This window comes from Castor canadensis, chromosome 15, assembly GCF_047511655.1.
Source record: "Castor canadensis chromosome 15, mCasCan1.hap1v2, whole genome shotgun sequence".
NCBI classification, from domain to species: domain Eukaryota; kingdom Metazoa; phylum Chordata; class Mammalia; order Rodentia; family Castoridae; genus Castor; species Castor canadensis.
Window position 1 is genome coordinate 17,921,011 of NC_133400.1, and position 26,921 is coordinate 17,947,931.

Sequence of the window (26,921 nt, forward strand, 5' to 3'; positions counted from 1 at the left end):
GGATTTTGGAAATCTTTTTAAATAACTGAAACATATATGAACTACACATTTCAATACTGATTTTTTTTGGCAATACAGGGCCTCCTGCTTGCTAAACAGGTGCTCTACCACTTGAACCACTTGGGTATTTTCAAGATAGAGTCTTATGAACTATTTGCCCAGGCTGGCTTCGAACCATGATCTCCTGATCTCTGCCTCCTGAGTAGCTACAATTACAGGCATGAGCTACTGGCGCCCAGCTGCTTGTAGTTGTTTTTCAGATAGGGTCTCTCATGCTTCTTCCCTGGGGCTAGCCTCAGACTTCAATCCTTCAATCTCTACCTCCAAAATAGCTGGGTTTACAGGCACGAGCCATTGTACCTGGTCCTTCCCTTCCCTTCCTTCTTGCTCTTTTTTAAGCAGTACTGAGATTTGAACTCAGGGCTGAGGAAGGCACTCTACTGCTTGAGTAACACTTCCAGCCCTTTTTCTCTAGCTATTTTTGAGATCTTTCTTTTTGCTCAGGCCAGCCTGGACCACAATCCTCTTACTTTAAAGTTCCTACAGTTACTGGCATGAAAGGTGCATGCCACCATGCCCAGCTTTTTTTCGGGTCTTGTTAAGATGGGTCTTGTAAAATTTTTTTCCCAGGTTAAACCACAATCCTCCTGATCTCAGCTTCCAACATAACTTAGAATGACAGGCATGTGCCACCATGCCTATCTACTGGTAGAGATAGGGGTCTTACAAACTTTTTGCCTGGGCTGGGCTTACATTTCAGCCTCCCAAGTAGCTCTTTCTTTTTGAACTGCATGAGTTTTGAACTACAGAATGTATCTCATTTGATTACTTAGGTTCTCTAATTATTTTTTTTTGCCAAATGCTTACATACCCTAGGTTTCTCTCTGAATTAAAACCAACAAAAAAGGTGTTGACAATACTTTCTTCATATTTGGAAAACGTCTACTTTTAGACTTACTATGTAGGTGGAACACTGGTAGCTTTGAGAATCAGTTGTGTTTTGTTCAACTAGCAGAGCACTTCAGTTCACTATAGCTTCTGTCTCTCCTACCTGTCTACTAACTAGCTATAAAAGTACATGAACTAGGACCTTTTTCCCAATCAGAAGATATGAAAATAGATCCTTTCATATGGGATGGGTCTAGGACTCAGGATCAACTACCACTTAGAATGTATTAATTCTAAATGACTATTCTAAATGACTCACATAGGAGGGGCACAAAAATAAGCACTGAATGCAGTACAGAAAAGACTAACTCAAGTTTCAGATTCTATGTTTATCAGAAAAACTGGCCATCAGGCACATTCTCAGTAACAGAAAAAATATGTTCAACAGATGGCACAGCCATACTAAAAAATTATGCATGTGTTAAAAATAGTAGTTTTGAAGCATTTCTAATAATATGAGAAACCCATCGCAAGACAAGTGAAAACAGCAAATTAAGATATGAAATTTGCCTGCTGCCAGTGGCTCACGCCTATAATCCTAGCTACTAGAGAAGCAGACACCAGGAGGATCATGGTTCAAAGCAAGCCAAATAGTTCAAGAGACCTTATCTCAAAAATACCCAACACAAAATAGGGCTGGTGGAGTAGCACATGTGGTAAAGCAGCTGCCCAATAAGGTAAAGCACTTGCCCAATAAGCATGAGGCCTTGAGTTCAAATCCCAGTACTGCCAAAAACAAAACAAAACAAAAAAAATGTGCAACTTGCCAGGCACTAGTGGTTCATGCCTGTAATCCTAGCTATCTGGGAGGCTGAAACTGGGAGGACTGTGGTTTGAGACCAGCCTGGGAAAATGGTTTTACAAGACCACACATCTCTGAAATAACCAGAGCACAAAACGGGCTGGAGGTATGACCCAAGCTGTACAGCACCTGCTTTGCAAGTGTGAAGAAGCCCTGAGTTCAAAACACCCCAAGTCCCACCTCACAAAAAAGATATGAAACTTACCTTAGTGTATTTTCTATATTCTCAATAATAATTGCATGTTAATTTTATAAACAAAAAATTTTAAATCATTTCAGAATCATTTCATTTAAAAAACTCAAACTACTCTATGAGCTTATTTAATTTTAAAACAACAGAGACATCTATCCTTGTAAGTATATAGAATACTCTGGTAGGATAATTAAGAAGTTGGCAATGTAGTTGCTTCCAAGAAGGGGAACTGGTTGACTTTGATATCTGCTTTTTACTCTATACTTTTTATTGATTTTGGGGGTTTGTTTTTGTTTTCGCAGTGGTGGGGAGCAAACCTAGGGCCTTGTTGTATGATAGACAAGCACTCTACCACCGAGCCACACCACCAAGCAAATTTTCTTTATACTTTTTTAGTTTTGTACTATGTGCCTCTATTATCTATTAAAATATAAAAACTAGTTTCATTGAATCTACCTTACTGAATTCTATCACTACGATTTACACCAGGCACCTGTGGCTCATGCTTGTAATCCTAGCTACTCAGGAGGCAGAGATTAGGAGGATTGCGGTTTGAAGCCAGCTTGAGCAAACAGATCATGAGACCATATCTCAAAAAAAAAAAAAAAAAACCTAAAACAACAACAATAAAAAAAAAAAAAAAATCACACAAAAAAAAGAAAAAAACATCACAAAAAAGGGTTGATGGAGGTGGCTCAAGGTGTAGGCCCTGTGTACAAACCACAGTACTACAAAAAACAAAAAAAAATCACTCAGTGATTCCAGTCAACTGGGAAACGATAAAGTATTACTCCAATTCAACAAATAACAAAAGGAGGCAGAGGAAGGTTATATATAGTAGGGTTATCCCAAATTAAGAATATATGTGGTTAAGAGAAATAAAAGAGTATAACAAAAAAAGTGTCAGAAAAATTTGTGTTCTAAGCACAAGTCTGCCACTAACAAGAAAATAACTTTGAATGAATGCTTGAGGTACTTGTGTGTCAATTTCCTCTATGCAAAATAAAGGCCTGAAATTATAACATTTTAATTATATGCCTTAAAGAGTTAAACATCAACCACAGTATTTCAATCATAACAGCCAATCTACCTGAGGTCCATGGTTCTACAGGGAAGATACATGTTAGGTTCTAGGAACTTTTCTCATATCTTGCCTTCATAAATTGAAGAAAAAAATCACTTTCTCAATCTGGTATTGTAAATAATTTTGTGGTTAAAAAATAAAAAATAATTGCTAGGCACAGTGGCACATGCCTATAATTCCAGCACTCAGGAGGATCCCAAGTTGGAGGTTAGCCCAGACTACAATTTGGGAGGCAGAGAGGGAGAAAGGAAGGGAAGGAGGAAGAAAGGAAACTGCACAAAGAGAGTCTGTCTACAGTTAAACTATAGCAAAAAGCCATTTTCTAATCTCAAAATCAATACTCTTCCCATCTCAACACAGCACAATTTCCATGTAAGAAAAGGAAACTAGGAACCCAGACTCTATGCCTGGTTTGTATGTTTAATGTGTCCATTACATTTTATTAAGCAAAACAAAAAATAAACTAAGAAAATCTTAAAACATTACAAAAGCTGACTTACAGCACTCAACAGGTATAGAAGCTATTTGCAGAGAAAGGACTTTTCCACTGGGCTGTGGGATGTGTACACGAAATACAAGTCGTACTCTAGTATTCTTTCTGCCAATATCAGTTTCTCCTTTTCGAAGTTCTATATCCGAATTACGGAGTTTCAAAATACCTGCACAGTCAATACTAGGGAGAGAAATATAAAAATGTTATTTGCTTATTGATAAACACTGGTTCTAAACAACTGAACTTCATAGATATGTACTGTTAATTTGTTAGGGAAGAACTATAAACCTCAATCAGGTTAAAAAAGAAAGATATATGTGACTAACGTAAAACTCTAAGAAATGCAAAAAACAAAAAAAGCACAAAAACCTATAAAAATATTCATATGCAGCAGTGAAAATATGTATTAAATTTTGTTATAAAAATATTTTATTTTATTTTATTTTACATTTTATTTTATTATTGCTTGTTTGTTGTTTGAGGCAGGGTCATCAATTATTGGGTAGGCTGGCCTGGAACTCACTATGTAGTCCAGGACTAAGTCTGAATTGCAGTTTCAAAATACCTACATGGGGATGGGGCATGTAACTCAGTGGTAGAGCGCTTCCTTACTAGCATGTAGAGGGTCCTACATGTAGGGTTGAAACCCCAGTACTGCACAGTCAATACTAGGGAGAAACTTATCCCAAGAAGTCCTAGTAAGCTTATCCTAGTAAAAGGAAAAAATAGCAGGCATTTTACAATATAAATAACAAATAAGGCCAAGCAAAGAAATATAGAAAAAAATTAAATAATACCCCAAATCTAAGGTTTGTATAAATTATTATAATTGAGCTTCACCATGAACTTCCAGAAAACCAAACAAAAAGTAAATCTGGTAAAGTTTTTCATAGGTATCCTGCTGTCTGGTGGAGCAAAACCTACCATGTTATCAATAAACACTACTAACTCTTTTCCTTTAAATTGAAGAGAGTCCATGGTGAGGTGTGTGTGTGTGTGTATGTGATATATGTGTATGGAATAATGAACAACCAAACATTTGACCAATCAAAGATGTAATGTTTTTAACAGTGGTTTTCCATATAAAGAAGTATTCAAGCAAGGCATGGTGGTATGTGCCTACAGTTCCAGAACTGAGGAGGTTGCTGCAGGGTAATCCCTTAAACCCATGAATTCAAGAAAAGCATGGGCAACAACATGAGACCCCATTTCAGAAAAAAAAAAAAGGAAAGAGAGAGAAGAATTGATATGGATAGTACTTATTTTATCACTTAAGCAAGGTTATGTAGCATAGTAAGCATATGGTGATTTCCTTTTAACTTGATTCAGGTATAGTACTTTGACTAACCACGTGTAAGAATGGAAACATAGTCTGCAAACTGATCCTCAGGGATCAATTTTTTAGAAAAAGACAGCTCAACAGTGAGTTTTACATTTCCCTCTATAAGTAACTAATCATATACTCATATACTTCTGATGCTATATGGAAAACTAAGATCCTAGAGCAAAAGGCAAGAAGTCCACTTGCATTCTCATTTAGAGGTTGGCCACCTCATTTTTTTTGGCAATTGGTCAAACAGGATTCCTAGGGGAAAAGTCAAAAGTTCTCCTTAAGCACACACAACAAAACAGAGTAAAAGGGTGAATTTGATCAAAATGAATTATATGCAGGAATGGAGCTATCAAAATGAAACCCTTTTGCACAATTGATATATGCTAACAAAACATTTTAAAGACACTTAGCAATTAAAACTATACTATAGGTGTTTGTTGCTTATTCTATTAGATTGTGAACAACTTGATGAAAAGTCCATATATCTATTTTATCACCTAAGATGATGCTTGGCTAGTGGTCCTTAACCGTTTGCTGAGTTGAATTTTCCTTCTTGGAAATATCAACCACCCTTAGCAAATGTGCTACAATTATTTACATTACTCAGTTAATTTAGAACAATGAATATTTTGTTTCTATACAAGAAAAAAGAAATATATTTTTTTGAAAGTTTTTGAAAAGAAGAAACTGCCCATTTTGGGAAATGTTTCAAGATACCTGGCTGACATATTATTTTCAGGAAGAAGTGGAATTTCCAGAACTTTTGTGCTGGCAATTATTATCTCTTGGCTTGCAGTGGCAACTGTCTTTCCAGTGATTCGATGCACCTGGTAAAATGCATGAGGTCGTAAATATCGATCATCTGCTGTTCCAATAAACATCTGTAGATTTATTGGCTTTTCACTATAGCCCAGGAGCTAAAAGAGAAGAAACACAGAGAATCACAATTCATTATCCATACATTTTATAGTAAGCTTATATCTGTACCACATACTATTATTTCAAAAAAAGACTATCAAAAAAAAAAAAAGTAATCTGTGGGCTGGCAGAATGGCTCAAGTGGTAGAGCACCTACCTAGCAAGTAGGAAGCACTAAGCTCGATCCCTAAATACTGCCAAAATAAAAGAAAGTAATCTGTGAACAGCCCTCCAAATTTCTAAAGTAGTTTAAGAGTTACAAAACACTGGAACACCTTACAAAGGGATTTTTTTGTTTTGTTTTGTGATAAACATCTGAATCATCAAAAAATTCCCAAAGCTAAACAGGGTATAGTGGTGCTAACTCTGAGAGGGGGCTGAGTCAGGAGGATCTCAAGTTGGAGGGTTATAATGAGAGAGGCTGTCTCAATGTAAATGCAACTTTTTTTTTTTTTTTGGTGGTACTAGGGCTTGAACTCAGGGCCTTATTGAACTGAGAGACTCTGAAGGTTGAATAGCACTTAGTTGACCCATCTTCATGCAGATAACAGCTATAAACTAGAATATAAAGAATGACTTCAAAGTATGGAGAGTCATCAAAAGCACAGATTCCATAGGCAAGTTGACACCCATAAGAAGGGAACAACAAAAGGTGTGCTTCCTGTCTTTATGGCTTCTAACCAGATGGTAAACCAATGCCTTACACAGCAGCTCAAACTCCCATAGAAAATCTATAGTCTGAATTTAGGGCTTCAAAGAACCAAAGAGAGAGCCTGGGACAATCATAATCTTCAAAATTAGAGGGAAGTCCCAGAAAGGAGAAAGACTGTTGTAGTGGGGGGGAAGGGAGGGCGCGTGGAACACTCCAAATCATACATATAAACTCTGCTCAAATCTTTGATTGACCTTTGAAGCATGCTCAAACCCGACAGATCCTAAGCAATCTAATCAAAGCTACAATAATTGAAAGGAAGTTTTTACACTGCCACTAAGGGAGACAGGTTTTCTAGGCCAACTACAACCAAGTTAAGTGCCTACTTAAACAAACAATGTCAACATTCTTGGAGGTGAATGCCAAGGGAGGGAGAAACACGGGTCTAAGGAGGTTTAGATCTTGTTCAAAGTCTCTAACCCTATATTTAGTTTGAGTGTTCTGACAATACAACTAAATGTGTTTGTGTAACTATAAACAAGGATACAGCTGGCAGAATGGCTCAGGTGGAAAAGTGCCTACTTAGTAAGTGCAAAGCCCTGAGTTCAACTCCCCTGGGAACTGAACCCAGGGTCGTGCACACTGAGCTGCACCTCCAGCTGTACAACTGCTTTTTTTTTTTTTTTTTTTTTAAATTGAGGCCTCGTGATTTTTTTTCTTAATATTACTAATCATCATTGAACCATCCTTGCATTACTGGGATAAATCCCACTTGGTTATGGTGGACTTTTACTGTGCTGTTAATTTGTTTCACTAGTATTCTGTTGAAAATTTTTTTATCTATAGTCACAAAGGACAAAAGTTTATAGTTTTCTTTCTTATATCCTTTCTTTCTTTCTTATAAGAAATATCTTTCTTTCTTATAAGAAATATATTTCTTTCTTTGTCCTCCTTCATTTCATTTTGATTAAAAAAAATTCATGGTCCTACTAAAATTGTCCATTTCTTTATATATATATATATATATATATATATAGCTCTCTTTTTCTATGGGAAAATTTAGCATTTTTATCCTGGCATTTTTGAAAGTCTCTTTCTGACAATTCTGACATCAAATCTAAGCCATTTCTCAACCTGCTAACATTTCTCTCTTTAATACAAGTAACGTGTGTTTTCATTTTTAATGTATACTGTACATACTGGAGACTGAAACAGAAAATATTTATCTCCAAAAAGGGGAATTCTATGTTCCCTTGTCAAGTCACAGTTGTTAAGCTATATCTGGAATTTACTGAAGCTTCAGTCTGATTCAGTACCTCATTGGTTTCAAAGGATATGACAGTAGTATAAGTCTTTGTCTTCTGCAGGGTATGGAATCTCTGGCATGGCACTCACCAGATTCCAGATATCTACTTATGTTCACAGTCTAGTCTCCAGCCCTTGAAACTGTTGACCATTTTGTGACTTATCACCTGTCTTTTTGATTTTGAAGTCTATGAGTTCTCTTTGTTCTTTAGTCCTACCTTTCATTTCCATGCCTCAGGATATCTCTTTCCCCAGTGATATCCCACCCTGGGTTTTCTAAGAGTACCATTCTCTTAGTTCTCTTGATATTATTCTAGTTTTTTGTAAACGATAGCCTAGAATACCCCAGACTATTTTTGTCCCCCAACAGGTAAAAGTATGAAATGAGGGGATCTCTCAGCTCTCCTGCCATTCATTTAGCAGTCTTACAAATTTCAGGGAGATCTCTTTTCATTCCTCCTTTTGGCCCCAAATGCCTCCATGAGAAAGTCTTATTCCTTTGCCACTTTAATCCATCATACCAGCAAAATCCATATTTCAGCAAGCATAGCAGAGGAGATGCCTAGCTCCTAGCGCAGTAGTTGTAGAGTTTTTGAGTCACAGTTATTTTCACTACAGCAATACAATAGGGTGGGTGGACACTGTTCTAGGCTATGTAGCTTCTAGAGATTTCACAAGCTACTAATAACCTTCAGAAACATACCTCTTCTGTTTTTGTACTATGATATATGATATCAAGTACAGAGTGCCTAGTACATGTTGGACATGTAGTTAATGATGAACAACGGTTAGCTATTAGTCTGCATCCATGACTTTAAGTATGGGATCTAGTCTGAGAAATCAAAGGCCTTTCACATGTACCAAAGGAGTTTTGTTCTATTATATGGTCCTTCAGTTGAATGCTTTACTTCCTCCTGCTTGTTTATCCTGGCTTTCCACTGCAGTATATATCTATAACCAACCAAAACTATAATGTAATGATTATCCAACTCTACCCAGGAAAGGATTTTAAAACTTTTGTCTATTGTTAGATAATAAAATTTACCCAGGAGGTTTTCAGTCCTATTACATTTATAAAGATGCAATTAAAGCCTGGACCATTGCAACAGCCTTATAACTACTCTCCCTGTTTTCACTCGCACTCCCCTAAAGTCCATTCTCTGGTCAGAAACCCAAACAAACCTATGATGTAAACTGGATGATTTTACTCTTTGCTCAAAGCTTTCTATGGCTTTCCTCCACATTCACAGCGAATTCAAATTTCCCCGTAACAGCTTACAAAGCCTATGTGATTTGGGACCTGGCTAACTTGCTGTTCTTACCTTGCCCTACTTTCCCTTCCCCAGTCCCCTCTGGCCATGCTGGACTTACTGCTTGAACCACACACATATGCTCATTCCTAACAACAGGGCCTTCACACCTACTATTTCATCCCTCTGGAAGGTCTTTCCCTCGGATCGTCTTATTTCTTTACTTCTTTCTTCATTCAGCTCTGTACTCAAAGTCATCTCCCTCAGATAAGACTACTCTACCAAAAATCACATCTCTTTCCCCTTATCACCTGGTATTGACTGCTATCAAAACTTTATTACAAACTTATTCATTCTCTTCAGTACTATACAAGTCCAATAAAGCAGAAACCGTCTTGTTCACCACTCCATCTCTTCCTCTTTTTGTTGGAAAGCTATTATGGAAAATCTTTCTGAAACATTACTGCTTCAGCCAGTATTCCACAAAGTCTATTATAGAGGCAACATTAAAATAAAAAACAAAGTGACATGTGTTAAATTTTAAGGAATTAATGAAGCCCCAGAAAGGCATAAGTTTATTCTTAGTAAGGTATAGGCAAACACATGATAAAAACCAATTAAAGCTTTACAAAGGAGAGAAAGGACACAATCGTGGAAACGGAATCTGAAAACAATAAATTATAGAACTAAAAGTTTAAACTAGGATAGAGGTGGAAACACAACAGAAAATAGGAACAAAAAGAAATGCATACAATAAATCTTTCCTATAACATCCTAAAGAAATCTTTGTACTGACTACACATAAAATAATAAAGAAAACAAAGCCAGAAGTCCTGAGCTTCAGTACCCAGAAGAATAGTGGTATCCTTAGCAAATAAAGTAAAAAAGGTCACTGATTTAAAACAGGTTGGAGGGAGATACATTAATATTTTCAGTGTCACTCAATTTGTAGTCAAGGTAACAGTAAGACATCTACAAGGAAATTTAAGGCTATATAAGATGTATATTCTTTTTTGGGGGGCAGTACTGGATTTAAACCAGGACTTTACGCTTATGAGGCAAGGCACTCTACTATATGAGCTGTACCCCCAGTTTTTTCTTCTGAGACAGAGTCTTTACTATGTAGCTCAGACTGGCCTGAAACTCAAGATTCTCCTTCATCAGCTTCCTGAGTGCTGGACCACAGGCATGTGCCAACATACTCATTTAAGAGGTATGCTCTCTCAGCCAGCCATAGTATTATTGTACAATAACCACAATGCTTTACTATCTAATTTGATAACAAGATAGCACATAGTATACTGTACCTTGAAAGAATGAAATTTGAAACCGGTTTTTCTTTTTCTTGTTTGACATGAATATGCACTGATTTTTCTTAAGTCCCAATATAGTGATATTTGTGGGACTTGAGACACTACTTAATTTTTTTGGTGGAGGAGGTACCAGGGTTTGAAATCAGGGCATGGCTCTACAACTTGAGCTACGCCTCCAGTCCTTTTTGCTCTTTTATTTTAGAGATAGGGTCTCACTTTTTGCCCAGGACTACAATCTCCTATTTTATACTTCCTGTCATAGCTGGGATGACAAATGCACAACACTGAGTGGTTGAGATGGGGTCTCAAGAAGTTTTTGGCACAGATGGCCTAGAACCACACTCTTCCCAATCCACTTGCCAGTGGTTAGGAGAAACACACCAGAACCCATTGTTTCTTTCTTTCTTTCTTTCTTTTTTTTAAAACACACAATCTTTTTATGTCGGTCAGGCTGGCTCTGAACTTGCTATGTAACCCATGCTGGCCTCAAACTCTTCTTCCTTTTGCCTGTCTGCCTCCTGAGTGCTGGGCTTACAGGCATGTACAACAATACCCAGATAAAATACTACTGAATTTTAACTACATCATTGTTGTCTGTACTGTCTTGAGCAGCAGTGGGAAGCAATTAAAGTACCATGTATGTTCTGTATCTTACTTGACTCTGCAACAGTAATACAAAAGCAGCAACCACAGTCAATATAAATGAAATGAGTATGGCTATGTACTAATACAACCTTTTTTTTTTTTTTTTTTTGGTACTAGGGTTTGAACGCAGGGTCTACAACTTGAGCTATTCCACCAGTTCTTTTTTGTGATGGGTTTTTTTTTTGAGATACAGTCTCACGAACTATTTGGCCAGGCTGGATTCGAATCACAATCTCCCGATCTCTACCTTCTGAGTAACTAGGATTACTAGCCAGCACCTGGCCCAATACAACTTTATAGGTGCTTAATTTTGAATTTCATATTTCAAAATACTTGTTATTTTCCCCCAACCATGCAAAATTGTGAAAATCTTTCCTATCTCACAAGACTTATTAAAAAAAAAAGGTAAAGGACAAGTTCTGTTCTACAAAAATCATAGTTTTCCAACCCCAGTGACAACAGTATTTCTTAACCTGGGTAATATCACCCCCTATATTGGGGACTGGGGAGGCATTATAAAATTTTAAATTATCAACATGATGAGTGAGATGCACTATAGGCAATGATTAAGATAAGAACAGAGACTGAATTTCCTCTCAATGCATGGGATAATTACACTTGTTTGAAGTGAAGAACTAGCTTGTGCCACAAAGAATTTGAGGACAATCCATCAGACATTCATGTAAAGGAAAAGTTTATGAAGTTAGAAACCAATTCTAATTCATGTAAATACAAAAAATTTCAACTTGAACATATATTAATTTTTCACAACTACTATAGTGTAAAGAGTTTATCATTACAAGCTGAGCCACCAGTGCCAGATATTATTTCTTTTGGATATATTATTTTTTGATTTATCCATCCTGAAAGATAAAAGGGTGGCTCTTGTACAACACATGCACATCTTCCTTGTTCTACAAGTGAAAATATACCTTTAAAAAAATTAAATCAAGCTGAGCACCGGTGGCTCATGCCTGTAATTCTAACTACTTGGGAGGCTGAGATCAGGAAGATCACAGTTCCAGGCCAGCCTGGAACCGTTCACGAGACCCCATCTCCAAAATAACCACAGCAAAATGAGCTGGAGGTAAGGCTCAAACAGTAGAGTGCTTGCTTTGCAAGAACAAAGCCCTGAGTTCAAACCTCTCCAAAAAAGAAGAAAAAAAATTAGCTGGGTGCTTGGTGCCTCATGCCTGTAATCTTAGCTTTTGGGGAAGCTGAGATCAGGAGGATCAAAGTTTGAGGCCAGCCCAAATTGTTCATGAGATTTCACATTTCCAAAATAAACAGAGTAAAAAATGAGTTGGAGTTGTGGCTCAACTGGTAGAGCACCTGCCTAGCAAGCATGAGATACTGAGTTCAATCCCCAGTACTGCAAAAAAAGAATCTCTCAGAATCTAAAGGTCTTTTCTATTAGAAGACTTTACCTAAAGCAAATCCTCCTGTCTCTTATATAACACATAAACCTATCCTCAGTGTTGTAGAAATTAGGAAAGAGGGTCACAGGTGTCACTATTCAGTCTGCAGGCTTTCAATATGCCTCCCCTCCCATTATCTGTACAAACTGGCAACGGTGCCCTCAGCTCTTCTAAACCTAGTACCACTACTTCCATTTCTAAATGAATTTTTGGTGTTTTTTATGGTACTAGGATTTGAACTCAGGGTCTCACACCTGCTAGGCAGGCACTCTTACCACTTCAGCCATACTGCCAGCCCTTTTGCTTCATTAGTTTTCATATAGGATCTTGCAGGTTTTTTTGTCCAGGCCAGCTTCAACTGTGACTCTCCAATTTATGCCTTCTGCATACCTGGGATGACAGGCACGTGCAGCCACACCCAGCTTATTGGTTGAGATGGTAGTCCAATTTTGTTTTTTTTTTATCCCCAGGATGGCCTAGAACACCATTCTTCCAAGCCTCCTGAGGAGCTGGGATTATAGGCATGAATCATAGCACTTCATCCTAAAATGATTTTTTAACTAACTGATCTACAATCACCAGAGGGGAGTTACCACTTGGTTGTACCTCATAAGAGAGAAAAAAATCTAGCCAGGTACCTGTAATCTCAGCATTTGGAAAACCTAGACAGAAGGAGCATGAGTTTGAGGTCACCCTGGGCTACATATCAAGTTCATGGCTGCCTCAGCTATATACTGAGACCCTGACTACAAACAAAAAAGAAAATATTGATAGATTTCTTGACTTACATGAATAATATTTACAGAAGACAGCAACTTCTCATCTGATGAAGTAAATCAAACATGTGCTTACCATTGTTATATGTAAGAGCTGCAACTTAAACCTTGTAGATGGGGAGAAAGAACCAATAAGGAGTAAAAGTTTTACCCCTAAGAACTCTAGAAAGACTCAGAAATTTCAGGAACTAATATCTCTGAAACAGGGATGGGAGGTAAGGCTGAAAACAGAACTGTATAAAAGCCTACAAAAAACAAAACAGGTTTTCTAGATTTTTTTTTTCTTTTCTTTTCTTTTCTTCTTTTTTTTTTGCCGTGCTGGGGTTTGAACTCAAGACCTACACCTTGAGCCACTCCACCAGCCCTCCAGTTTCTTCTTTAGTTATTGATTTAGTTAAGCTTTTATCTTTTTAAAGTGTGATCATGTTGAACATTTTACATTTATATGAACTATTTAATTCAAGCTTTAAGATTTATTAACTTGTTGATTCTGAAACCACAATGCCTGGCTCAGTATTTTCATTTGTGATTCCTTTTACATGTTTTACATTTTTTCCAGTTTATAGATGAAGAATCTGAAGCAAAGGATGATTGAAAACTTCCCCTAACTCAAGGTTAATAAGTGATTAGTCACACCTTTTTCTGTACCTGTTGCTCTGTATGTTCAAATTATTTATGATATCAACAGTTCCCTAGTTGAGAAAGAAAATGCAACAATTTTACCACCTGCCTCTAAGTGCTGTGAAGAGGACAGTATCCATCTTGTAATCCCTAGAGCTTTTAATGGTGCCAAGCATCCGATACTGTTGAATGAATAAATTTTGGATTAAGAGAGTACAACTTGATAAAACAATAAAAAAAAAAGAAAAAAAAACTTAGAAATAAAAAAAAAAGAGTACAATTTGGTGGAGCAAAGTAACTCATAAGGTTAGTTAATATATTTAAACAAATACAAACACTAAAGTAGCTGACCAAAATGAAGTGTTAAATCTAAAATAGAAAATACAAATTTAAAATGTTACTGATACTTATTGTTATCCAAATATCATATAACAAACCATAAGTACCATATACCAAAGAATCCTAGTCTTATTAGATGACTCATATTTATACTAGCTTAGCAAAGACATAATCCACCTGTCCTTTATAGTTGGATAAAATAAACTAGCATTGGGGGAAGATAATCATGTATATATGATTTCAAAGGGAATATATATATATATATAGATAGATAGATAGATAGATAGATAGATATAAAATATATATATTTTATAACACATGGTTCAGTCCAAAAGCACATAAAGCTTAAGAAAAATAGAGCTACCCCTTTGCATGCTGGATTTTAAAGGAAAATCAAATAAACTAATTAGACTATTATCCCATTGCCAAAGGAATATTTATATATTGTAAGCAATAAACAAATTATTACTCTTGTTAATACTATTTCCTAAAAACTTTCATATACTATTAGTATACATCTTTTCAGGTCACCCTCTGCTTTGGAGAAGAAAGGAAGTCTCTGTATCATTTCCACAGCAAAGATTTGTGCCTGCTTAATTTAACTAAAGCTGGAGGGTTAAAGCCTGAAGATCACTGCAGGACAGACTACAACAACTTTAATAAGAGAAGTCTAATTATCACTTCTGCTAAATTAACTGTGTGTGGGGAGTGGATCTGAATGTATTAGAAACATGAATATATTAGAAACAATGTAGAAACACTAAAAATAGAAAATAAATTTCCATTATAGAAATTGCCTAAGAGTGGAAATGTGCATATAACAACATCATTTCCACTACAAAATGGATCTTGACATATAATAAAATACAAAGTCTAAAAATGAAAAAAGTTACAAACCTCATTTTTTCAAATTTCAGTAACTTTTGGGTAAGACTTAAAATATTTATGCCTCAAGCTGATGATGTAATGTAATTCAGTGGTAGAATACTTGCCTAGCATGCATGAGGCCTGAGTTTGATCTCTAGCACTGAAGAAAAAAAAAAAAAGCACTCAACAAAACTTGCCCTTGTTTAATGTGTGTTCTTTTTTTTTTTTTGAGACAGGGTTCTACCATGTAGCCCAAGCTGGCCTGGAATTTGCTATCTGGCATACATTTGTTTTTATTCTTAAGTAATTAGGAGGTTACAAATATAGTGTATGTGCTAATACTCATGTATTCTGCACCTGTTGTAATACAGTATATATTTACAGTATTAAACTGTAGTAAAATATCAAAATAAGGAAATTGACATTAGGACACTATTAACTAAACTACAGATCTCACTTTAGTTTTCACCATTTTTGTATACATTTGTGTATGCACATGTGCATGTATTTTGTTTTATACAGTTTTATCCCAGGTAGAGACTTAAGTAACCACTAGCATAGTCAAGATACAGAACTAGTCCATCACCATAAATAAACTCTTTTGTACTATCCCTTTTTCTATGCACCCCTCAACCTGTTTCTGTTCCCTGACAACTGCAAAGCTATTCTGTCTCTACAGTTTTCTCATTTTAATAGTTATAAATGGAATCCTACTGTACGCAATCCCATGAGATTGATTTTTTCACTTAGCATAATTCTAAGGACAACCATGCAAGTTACTGCATGTATCAATAGTTTATTTATTTTATTGCTGGGTGGCAGTGTAATGGTATGGATATACCAGAGCTTGTTTATCCATCTACTTGGATTGTTTCTAATTTTAGTATATTAAAAGTAACGTTGTGAACACTGGAATATAGGTTACTATGTAAATATAAGCTTTAATTTTTCTGTGAAAAATGCACAGGAATGAGACTGTTGAGTCATATAGGAAATGCAAGTTTAATTTTTTAAGAATGTGACAAACTATATTTCAGACATTTTACAGTCTAACAGTTTACATAATGTATAATTTCTCTGCATCCTCACCAGCATTTACTATTTTCACTATGTTGTATTTTACCTGATCTAATAAATATGTAGTAATATATTGTTGTGGTTTTAATTTGTATTTCCCTAATGATTAATCATGTGGAAAAGTTTTTCACGTTTATTTGTCATCATTTCAGTTCATGTCTTTTGCACTTTTTTTTTTTTTTTTTTTTTGAGACAGGGCCTTCCTATGCAGATCAGTCCAGCCTCAAATTCCTATGTTTTTCCCTAAAAGCTTTTCATAAATATTTGAATCCACAATCTATTTCAAATTAATTGCTGTGAAAGACAGGAAGTTTGAACTAAGGTTCATTCTTTCGCCTTATAAATGTCTAATTGCTCCAGCTCCATTTATTGAAAAGACAAATATAAAAGTATTCACAAAAAATTCAGACTGGAGGCATGGCTCAAGTGATAGAGCCCCTGCCTAGCAAGCATGAACCCCTGAGTTCAAACCCCAGTACTGTGCCAAAAAATCATTCAAGTACTGGTGGCTCAGGTCTGCAATCCTAGCTACTTGGGAGGCTAAGATTGGGAAGATCAAGGTTTCAGGACAGCCTAGGCAAAAAAATTTGCAAGACCTCATTGCAACAGAAAAAAACTGGGTGTGGTGACATGCACCTCTCATCCACCTACAGGGAGAAGTGTAAAATAAGAGGATCACAGTCCAGGTTGCCTGGACATAAAGGGCAAGACCCTATTTGATAAATAACCTAAAATCAAAAAGGGCTGAGGGTGTGGCTCAAGTGGTAGGGCGCCTGCCTAGAAAGCATGAAACCCAAGTTCAAACACCAGTACTACCAAAAAATACATATATTCATCATGGCCTATAAACAGCATATAGTCATGTGTCACTTAATAAGAGGGATACATTCTGAGAAATGTATTGCTAAAAGATTTCATCACTGTATGAACAACACAAAGTATACTTCACAAACTAAGATGGCAACAATGTCAGTATCATCTTATGGGACCATTGTCATATATGCATGTGTCACTGATCAAAACAGAATCACTGTTTTGATCACATGTACTTATTACATAACTACAGTCACTACTACCCATGTCAAATTAAAAACTGACACAATTTCAACTGATTTCACGTTTTAAAAAATAATTATTTCAGATTACTAAAGTACTAATACTTTTTAGACAAATAAAAACAATTCTATTGTTGTGTATTCCTTGTGATTCATTAATATGTCATAGTCTCTCTGTCTTCTAGGCTTCTAAATCACTATCCAACTTTGAACTTTCTGCAATGATGAAAATACTCTTTGGCAGATTTTTTAAAGATCCAGAATCCATGTTTTATTAGTTTGTGTACAAGGGATGAAGTTTAGGCCATTGCCTGTGGATGTCTAATTGTTCCAGCATCATTTGTTGAAAAGACAACGTAAGCCCTGATAGCCAATTGTCACCAATCAGGCATGAAATGTTAATGCAACTGAAGACCTAAATTAATTTTAGTTCATTTAAATTTTATTTTAGCGTGTATGTGTATGTCTGGGATTGAACCCAGAGTCTCAAATATGCTAAGCATGCACTCTACCATTAAGCTATACTACACCACCCTGCCCAAGTTCAGTTCACTTAAATTTAAATAGCCACATTTATCTAATAACTACTGGATTGGATAGTTATAGTTATCTAATAACTACTAGTTTGAACTCAGGGCCTCATGCTTGCTAGGCAGGCACCGTGCCACTTGAGCCACACCGTCAACTTTAAGGGAGAAATTATGAATGTTTTTCATCTGAGTTTGGGGAAAAGACAAAGATGTTCTCCATCAAGACTTCTACAGGACAATGTACTAGAGGTCCTACTCAATGCAATAAGGTAAGAAAAAGGGGGGAAGGTATAAAGATTAGAAAGGAAGAGATCAACAAAAGTACTTAATTGTAAAGAAACTAAAATAAACTATTAAATCACGAAATGTTACACACACACACAGAAATATACATATCCTGTACTTCTATGTACTGGAAACAAAGTTGGAAAATATAATGTAAAGTAGGGACCAGGCTCAGTGGCTCAGTTCGGTACTCCCAGTTACTCAGGAGGCAGAGATTGGGAGGAGCAGGGTCAAGGCCAGCCCCAGGAAAAAAAAGTTAGGGAGACCCCATCTCAATAAACAAGCCTAGTATGGTGGTACACTTTATAAACTCAGCTACACAAGAGGCACAGGTAGGAAGATCAAGATCCAAGGCTGGTCCTGGAAAAAAAGCAAAACCCTGTCTGAAAAATAAATAAGAGACAAAGGGCTAGGAACGTGGCTCAAGCAGTAGCAAGCACAAGGTCACCAGTACTATAAAAAGATAAAAAAAGAAAATCTAATATAAAAGTACTATATAAATAGCATAAAAAAGCCAGGTGCCAGAGGTTCATACCTATAATTCCAGCTATTCTAGAGGCAGAGATCACAGTTCGAAGCCAGTCAGGGCAAATAGTTTGTAAAACCCTATCTCAAAAATACCCAACTAAAAAAAAGGGCTGGTGGAGTGGCTCAAGTGATAAAGCACCTGCCTAGCAAGCAAAAAGCCCTGAGTTCAAACCAAAACAGCTAGACTCAAACAAGATATATAAAATAAATCCCTTTTGCTTGGTGCAGTGGCTCACACCCGTCATCCTAGCTACTTAAGAGTCCAAGATCAGGAGGATCGCAGTTCGAAGCCAGCCTGGCCAAATAATTCACGAGACCCTATCTTGAGAAAAACCATTACAAAAAAGGGCTAGTAGAGTGGCTTAAGGTGTAGGCCCTGAGTTCAAACCCCAGTACAAATAACTAACATAATACAACATAGCACAAAAAAGGGATGGGGGCATGACATAAGTAACAAGCATGATGCCTTGAATTCAAACTCTAGTACAGAAAAAGGACTGGTAAGCAAGTGTTGGTACTGGTAGAAGGAACTGGAAATTTCACATACAGCTAACTAGAAGAAAAACTGGTAAAGTTACTTTGGAAAACCAACAATTCTACTCCTGGACATATACAAAAAAAAGAATGAATGCTTTATACACCAAAAATCATGTTATAAAACAAAATAAAATTTCATCGTAATTGTCCAAAACTAGTCACAAACCAAATGTCTATAAACAGGGTAACAGATAAAGAAATAGTAGCGATATACCCAAAAGACTGTTACTCCAGAGGCATCTGCACATCCATGTTTATTGCGGCACTATTCACAATAGCCAAGTTATGGAAACAGCCAAGATGCCCCAGCACTGACGAATGGATCAAGAAAATGTGGTATCTATACACAATGGAATTTTATGCAGCCATGAAGAAGAACGAAATGTTATCATTCGCTGGTAAATGGATGGAATTGGAGAACATCATTCTGAGTGAGGTTAGCCTGGCTCAAAAGACCAAAAATCGTATGTTCTCCCTCATATGTGGACATTAGATCAAGGGCAAACACAACAAGGGGATTGGACTATGAGCACATGATAAAAGCGAGAGCACACAAGGGAGGGGTGAGGATAGGTAAGACACCTAAAAAACTAGCTAGCATTTGTTGCCCTTAATGCAGAGAAACTAAAGCAGATACCTTAAAGCAACTGAGGCCAATAGGAAAAGGGGACCAGGAACTAGAGAAAAGGTTAGATTAAAAAGAATTAACCTAGAAGGTAACACCCACGCACAGGAAATCAATGTGAGTCAATGCCCTGTATAGCTATCCTTATCTCAACCAGCAAAACCCCTTGTTCCTTCCTATTATTGCTTATACTCTCTCTACAACAAAATTAGAGATAAGGGCAAAATAGTTTCTGCTGGGTATTGAGGGGGGGAGCGGGAGGGGGTGGAGTGGGTGGTAAGGGAGGGGGTGGGGGCAGGGGGGAGAAATAAACCAAGCCTTGTATGCACATATGAATAATAAAAGAAAAATGAAAAAAAAAAAAAAAAAGAAATAGCAAATTCATACAATGGAATACATAATAATGAAAAAACAACTACAAAAAATGAAATGACTCTTACAGTCATAATGCTGATAAAACAGGCTAAACAGGAAAGTAAGATATACTATATGACTCCATTATATGGTATAATACAACTAATCTGGGACTGGGGGTGGGGCCAGAGTGGGAGAGTGGTTGCCTAGCATTTGTGAGGTCCTGGGTTCCATTCCCATTATTACAGAAAAAAAAAAAAAACCACAAAACTAATCTGTGGTGGTAAGAAATCAGAAGTATCATTACCTTTGGATGGAGGGTACAAATTGGGAAGGAGAACAAGAGAGCTTCCTGGGAGCTTAAATGTTCTATATTTTAACCTGTAGGCTCATTTGATAAATCATTGGCTGCCAGCCTGTGCTGCTGAGTAATAGAACCTTTGAGCAGTGGGGCCTACTCTGAAGAAGTTAGGGCACTGTGGACATGACCAAAGTGACTCAGCTCCTTTCCAGCTCTCATATTCACTTCTGAGCTTCCATGAGGTGAGCAGCTTCCTTTGCCATGTGCACCCATCATTATACCACTTGGCCATAGTCCCAAAAGCAATGGGGCCAATCAACCATGGATAGAAATTTCCGAAATGGGGTAAGCCAAAATAAATATTTCCTTCTAATAAGTTGATCATCTTGTGTGTTTTGAAATAGCAATGGGAAGACGACTAACACACTATCCTAAAAAAAGTCATTCATTTTTCTAGCCATCCACCCGGTCTGCCACTTCAGAGAGTTATCTGAAATGTTCATCAAATGTTATCAAGAACTGCTAACTTTTAAAAGAAAATTTTGGTGGTACTAGGGTTTGAACTCAGGGCCTCATGCTTGCTAGGCATGCTAGGCAGACACTACCAGTTGAGCCAGTCTGCCAGCCCTTTTTTCTGTGTGTTGGTTATTTTCAAGATAGGATCTCGAAAACTATTTTGCCTGGGCTGGCCTTGAATTGCAATCCTTGTGATCACTGCCTCCCAAGTAGGTAGGACTACAGGCATGAGACACCAGCGCCTGGTTAAGTACTGCTTATTTTTGAACGGGACAAATTTTAGGTAAACTATACTTTTACACATTCTACTTTTCTGTATTACTTAAATTTTAAATGAGCATATATTGTATTTATAAACACAACATAGTCTTTTAGTAATCAGGAAAACAGCTATTTGACCACTGAAATTTTCTTTTCTCTGCTGCAAAGTCAGTGAGGAAAACTTTCTTTTAGACTAGCAAAGAAAAATCAATGCAGATGTGTAACCATACCAACAAGCACACAAAACAGATGCTCAATGGATTGGAGGTTTCTCTTTTGTGGGCTCTATAGAACCTAATTATTAGCAGATGTATGGTACCTGCAAAACAAGACCCTGAAATTTCATACCTTCACAATAGGATGTCCACCAGTAGATGCTTTTACTGCCCCTCGGCTACCTTCAGTTTCATAATGGGCTCGATGATGAGTTTTAGGCTGTACTTCTATTTTCAGTTCACATTGTCCAAAGTGAGCTGGTAAAGGCCAGTCTAATGGAGGTAATGAAGATGTGCTATAAACAAAACACATAAAGAAGCATTTCACCATGCTATTATTGCCAATACTGATCCAAATCATTTGTTTACCAATAGCAACATGTCTTCTTGTGAGCTCTGAAATAAAGTATTCCAAAATAAAACTTCACTTCATAAGTTACAACACTAGTTATTGAAGGTGCTTCATAAAAAATTATTTAATCTGAAGACTAAAATCTATTTTATCTACTTTTCATTTTCTTATGATTATTTTTTAGTAATTGCTTTTTTTTTGGGGGGGTGGGGGAGCTTGGTACTGGGGATTGAACTCATGCCCCTGCACTTAAAAGCACTCTACCATCTAAACCATGCCCCCAGTCCTCTTTTTTTTTTTTTTGGAAAGGACAAATTCTAATTTATGAAAATGAAACTTTCTCAACTGTATATATGTAAGTAATTACAAAAGCAAAAGAATGGTAATTTGGTTTCTTTCTCTCTCTTTTTTTTGGTGGTACTGGGGTTTGAACTCAGGGCCTCATGCTTGCTAGGTAGATGATCTACCACTTAAGCCACTCTGCCAGCCCTATAAAATTTGGTTTCCTAAAGCAAAGATGCATGTCTCTATATGTGTAACAGTATCTAAGAATCCAAAACTTTTTTCTCTCTCTGTCTCAATAAGTATTTTTCCCTCCCTGGTATGAGTCTGTGGAAGTCAGTCTATTATACATGTTGCCTCCCTGACTCCCTCCCTACTACTCTCATCTCTCTGAAAAATTGCTGATATTCAGTAATATGCTATAATGAGGTAAAACTTTAATTTCGGTATATATTTGGCTGAAAAAAAAGCATCTGTAATATCATTAAATATCTATTTTTTCCATGATCAATAAGCAATTTAAATAGCTTAAAGCCCTAAAGAATCATTTAGATACATTAACATTGAAAATACAGAAGTAGAAAATGAATTATAAGTACACAGGTCAAATATGAATAGACCCAAAGCTACAATGATCTATATTTAAAAACAACATCTTCTTAATGATTGGTGAAATAGGACTTTAGGTTTCTTCCAATATCTAAACTGCTATCATTCCTATATAAATTTCTAAATTATTTCATTGCTTTCTTCAAAGTCCTCAGTCTAGCTTAAATCCTCCTACCATAAAGCATTAATCTTTATTAGTCTGAAACAGCTCAACTTTATCAACTGTATTAATTCTGTACTTGTTCTGCAGACCTGAGCAAACCCATGGCGAGATTAAGATAAATTTCAGAAGCAGAGTGATAAGTTCAAAGTATCTTCAATACCTTAATGCCACATTATATTTTCCTAAAGATGAGGATTACAGAAATAATCATTCATACTAAATGAGAAAGCATTAAAAAAAAATACCTACAGCCACAACTCCATGTGGGAATTTAATATATGATAAAAGTTGTCTTTTCTGAGGCAGGCATCAGTAGCTCATGGCTGTAATCCTAACTCCTGTGGAGGCTAAAACCAGGAGAATCACAGTTAAAGGCCAGCCCAGGCCCATCTCCTCAATAAACAGAGCAAAATGGACTGGAGAGGTGGCTTAAGTGGTAGAGCACCTATTTTGTAAGTGTGAAGCTCTGAGTTCAAATCCCAGTCCCAACGACAACAACAACAAAAAATCTATGAAAAAAGCATCTTTTCTAGAAATCCACCAAACACTGTTTGAAAGGGGTGAGAGGAGTAGAAGTAAAATAAAGGGGATGAATTTGTTCAAGGTACACTGTTTGCATGTATGGATTATCACAATGAAATCACCTCATATTATTCATGTATGCTAATTCAAAAATAATTACAAGAGTTGACAAGCTATCTGAAAGTCTTTATACTATTCTTCACTTCTTACACCAAAATATATTTCAGCTGGATACTATAGTCATATATGCAAAATAAACATCACATGTTATATACACATAATTATGTACACTGAAACTTCATTAGAAACACAAATGCAAGTTACATTTTTATTTTTAATTAAAGTAGAACAAGACTTTCAAATATAACACACATACTAAAAGAGCCATAGGAAAATAAATTTGAATACAAAAAAATTAAAATTTCTCTATAAGAACAAATAAACCACAAACTTATAAAAATAAAAAATAAAAAAAATAAATTATGGAGACCAGGCACAGTGACATGCATTGTAGTCCCAGCTACTTGGGAGGCTGAGGCAAGACTGCAAATCTGAGGCCAAGAAGCAACATAGCAATATCCTGTCTCAAAAAAACACAAAACAACAACAAAAAACCAAACAGCTGGGCATGGCGAGGCACACTTCTGATCCCAGCTACACAGGAGGCATAGGTATGGGATCCTAGTCCTAGGCCAACCCCAGACAAAAATGCAAGACCCTATTAGAAAAATAATCAAAGCAGAAAGCATTGGGGGTGTGGCTCAAGTGGTATAGGACCCTGCCTGGTAAACTCAAGGCCTTGAGTTCAATCCCCAGTACTAACAAAGAGAAAAAACACATTAAAAAAAAAAATCAAGAAATAAATAAAATAAACTATGGGAAAAAAATGCTTGCCACAAACATGACAAATCAAATAATGAGCTCTTAATAATATAATAATTGAGGAAGACATTGGGAGGACTGCAGTTTGAAGCTGGCCTTGAGGAAAAGCTCAAGAGACCTCCACCTCAACCAATAAAAGCTGCGTGTGGTGGCTTGCACCTGTCATGCCAGCTATGTGGGAAGCTTAAATAGGAGGATGGCAGTCCAAGCTAGTCTGGGCATAAACTCAAGACCTTATTCGAAAAATAAATAAAGAAAAAAAAGGGCTAGGAGCGGGGCTCAAGTGGTAAAGAATCTTCCTAACAAGCGCAAAGCCCTGAGTTCAAACTCTAGTACCACACACACACACACACACACACACATAAAATAAGCTTATTCCACATTAGTTTTATTAGTATTATAATTCATACTATAACTCACCTTTTACAAGCTTCTCTAGATAAGAAAATCCCTTACAGGGATTCTTAAATGCAATTTATTATTATCTGCAATTCACTGCCTACATACTTTTAAAATTCTAACTTCAGCGTTTTTTTCTTGTGCAGTACAGGTATTTGTACTAACAGCAAAACACTTCCTAGGCAGATGCTCTACCATTCCCCCATCCTTTTTTTGCTTTTAGTTGTTTTTTGGATAGGGTCTCAAGTTTTTGCCTAGGGCTAGCTTTGGACGATGAGTCTCCCCACTATGGCCTCCCAATGAGCTGGAATTATAGACTTGTACTATCATGCCCAATTAGTTAAGATGGAATCTTGCTAACTTTTTGCCCAGGTTGTGATCCTCTCAATTTCTGCCTCTTGAGTAGCTGGGATTACAGATGTGAGCCACTGCACCCAGCCTAAAAATAAAACTTTTAAGACTTAAGGAAAAATAAAAATTGACATCTATGTTATTTGTCCAGAATTTTAAAAAGAGAAGAAACAAAGGGAGGGAGGACAAATCATTATAAATAGATAACATAATTATATGCTATGTTAACAAGTGATCCAAAAGCATGAAAAATGATCAGCAAAGCCATTTCCATCAACTCACCGAAATATAGGGGTGTGGCCAGGCTTTGGTTTGCTCCAGGTAAACGGTGAAGGAACTGAAAGAAACTGGTCACCAGATGAATCTTTCTTTAAAGGATACTGAGATCCAAGGCCATCATCTATTGAAGTCTCACGGGATGGTGATAAATTCCCTTGATCATCAGAACAAAGCTCTAATTTTCCTGGTAGTATGGCAGCTTGATCTTCAGAAGTCTTCCTTGTTTTCAGAGGGATGTCAGTCTCTACACAGTACTGAAATGGAAAAAGTGCAGGGCCAAGGCCTGATCCACTGTGTACAGAAGCATTGAGCCAGGTATCTTCTGTTACACTTCCCCTAGGGGAGTGACCAGGAGAAGGAACAGGTGAGTGATGGGGTGAAAGGGAACCAGCATAACAAACCTCGGCACTGGAGTGCCGCCGTTTCCCACAGGGGGAAGTGGGCCTTGATGAGGGTCCTGAGGCCGGCCTGGGGCTCAGCCAATTCTCATCAGTAATACTGGATCTAGGAGAGTGGCAAGGAGACTGCTTGGGTGACAGAGAGTGTCCAAGACCATACTGTTGATGCCAAGACTCTTCTCCAGGGCATCCTCCTGGAGAGCCACCTGGAGAAGTCAGAGGCGACCCAAGAGTAAATCGGGCAGCAGCTTCATTCAACTCCGAGTCCACATCATCATAAATATGTGAAAGAGATTCACAAGAAGATGCATCTGAGAACCAGCTCCTAGAAGAAATGCTGCTGGCAGGACTAGGACTTAGGGAAGACTCCCGGTAGGATGGCTCAAGAGGAAGATAGAGATGATCTCTAGAAGGTCTTTCCAAATATTCCCTATCTGCATCATTTATGTGTAGGTCATCTTCATTTGTATCTGTTTCTTGATGACAGTTAGGAGAGATGGATGTAATCTGAATACTTGGGCACTCAAAGGGCTTGGGACCACCTAGTGAGCTATATTTAGATTCAGAAATATCACCAGTTCCTTCATAGTTTTTGTGACCTTCAAGTTGAAACGACGGTGACAAAACAGAAGAGTGAGACGGTAATCCATGATGTGGTAAGCAAAGTGATGAGTTTAAAGTAGATGGAGGTGGATCTACATTGAAGATGTAAATGGATGCACAATCATCTGGCTCAAGATCTATGGGGGACAGGAAGTAAGTAAAAAAAAAAAAGTCAACAAAAAAACAAATTAGAAAATTCAGATGTATGAATTACGAGGTAAGAAAGTAAATAACAACAATCTTGAGAAAACAGGGTGACAAGACATGTACGTCATTAGCTCCACTAAAGAGTTGATTTATCTTTAATGTATCTAGCTGTTTCTGCAGGTATACACAATCATTACATGTAAATTTATATATGTAAACATATATGTATACATTTATATTTATATGTATACATGTAAAATTATTATATGTAAAATTTCCTTTTATTCCCACATTTTCAAAAGGGCTGATCAGAAAATAAATACTTTTATAAAAGAAATAATATCTATGAATTCTTTTAAAAAATTACACAAAATTACAGGATGATATAGTCATGTTAATTTTCTAGAACCTCCCAAAAGAGCACCACCAGCTGGGGACCAAGCCTTCAATATATGAGCCTTTGGGGAGGGGCACTTTGCATTCAAAGCATATGTTCTGTATGTTGATTGAATTTATGGCTCAATGAGAAACAATTGTACCAGAATAAATGCCAATTTTACTTTGTTTTTTGGTTTGTGATTTTTTTTTTCCTGGGGGTGGAAGGTGGGGCTTTCAGTTCTGCAGTTTGAACTCAGGGCCTACATCTTGAGCAACTCCACCAGCCTTTTTTTGTGATGGGCTTTTTCAAGATAA

General features: G+C 36.8%; 1 protein-coding gene across 4 annotated transcripts in view; it reads right to left on the bottom strand.

Annotated features, from left to right (window-relative positions):
* The window catches only part of Nfatc3 (nuclear factor of activated T cells 3), a 95,890-nt gene that overhangs the window by 29,771 nt on the left and 39,198 nt on the right, over positions 1–26,921 (bottom strand). For all 4 annotated transcript variants that reach the window (XM_020171142.2, XM_020171143.2, XM_074055783.1 and 1 more), the window contains exons 2-5: positions 25,084–26,218; positions 21,375–21,537; positions 5,571–5,770; positions 3,528–3,700 (exon numbers count right to left, since the gene is read on the bottom strand). In XM_020171142.2, coding sequence (XP_020026731.2) covers positions 3,528–3,700; positions 5,571–5,770; positions 21,375–21,537; positions 25,084–26,218 — 1,671 coding nt within the window. The remainder of the gene's footprint in view (positions 1–3,527; positions 3,701–5,570; positions 5,771–21,374; positions 21,538–25,083; positions 26,219–26,921) is intronic.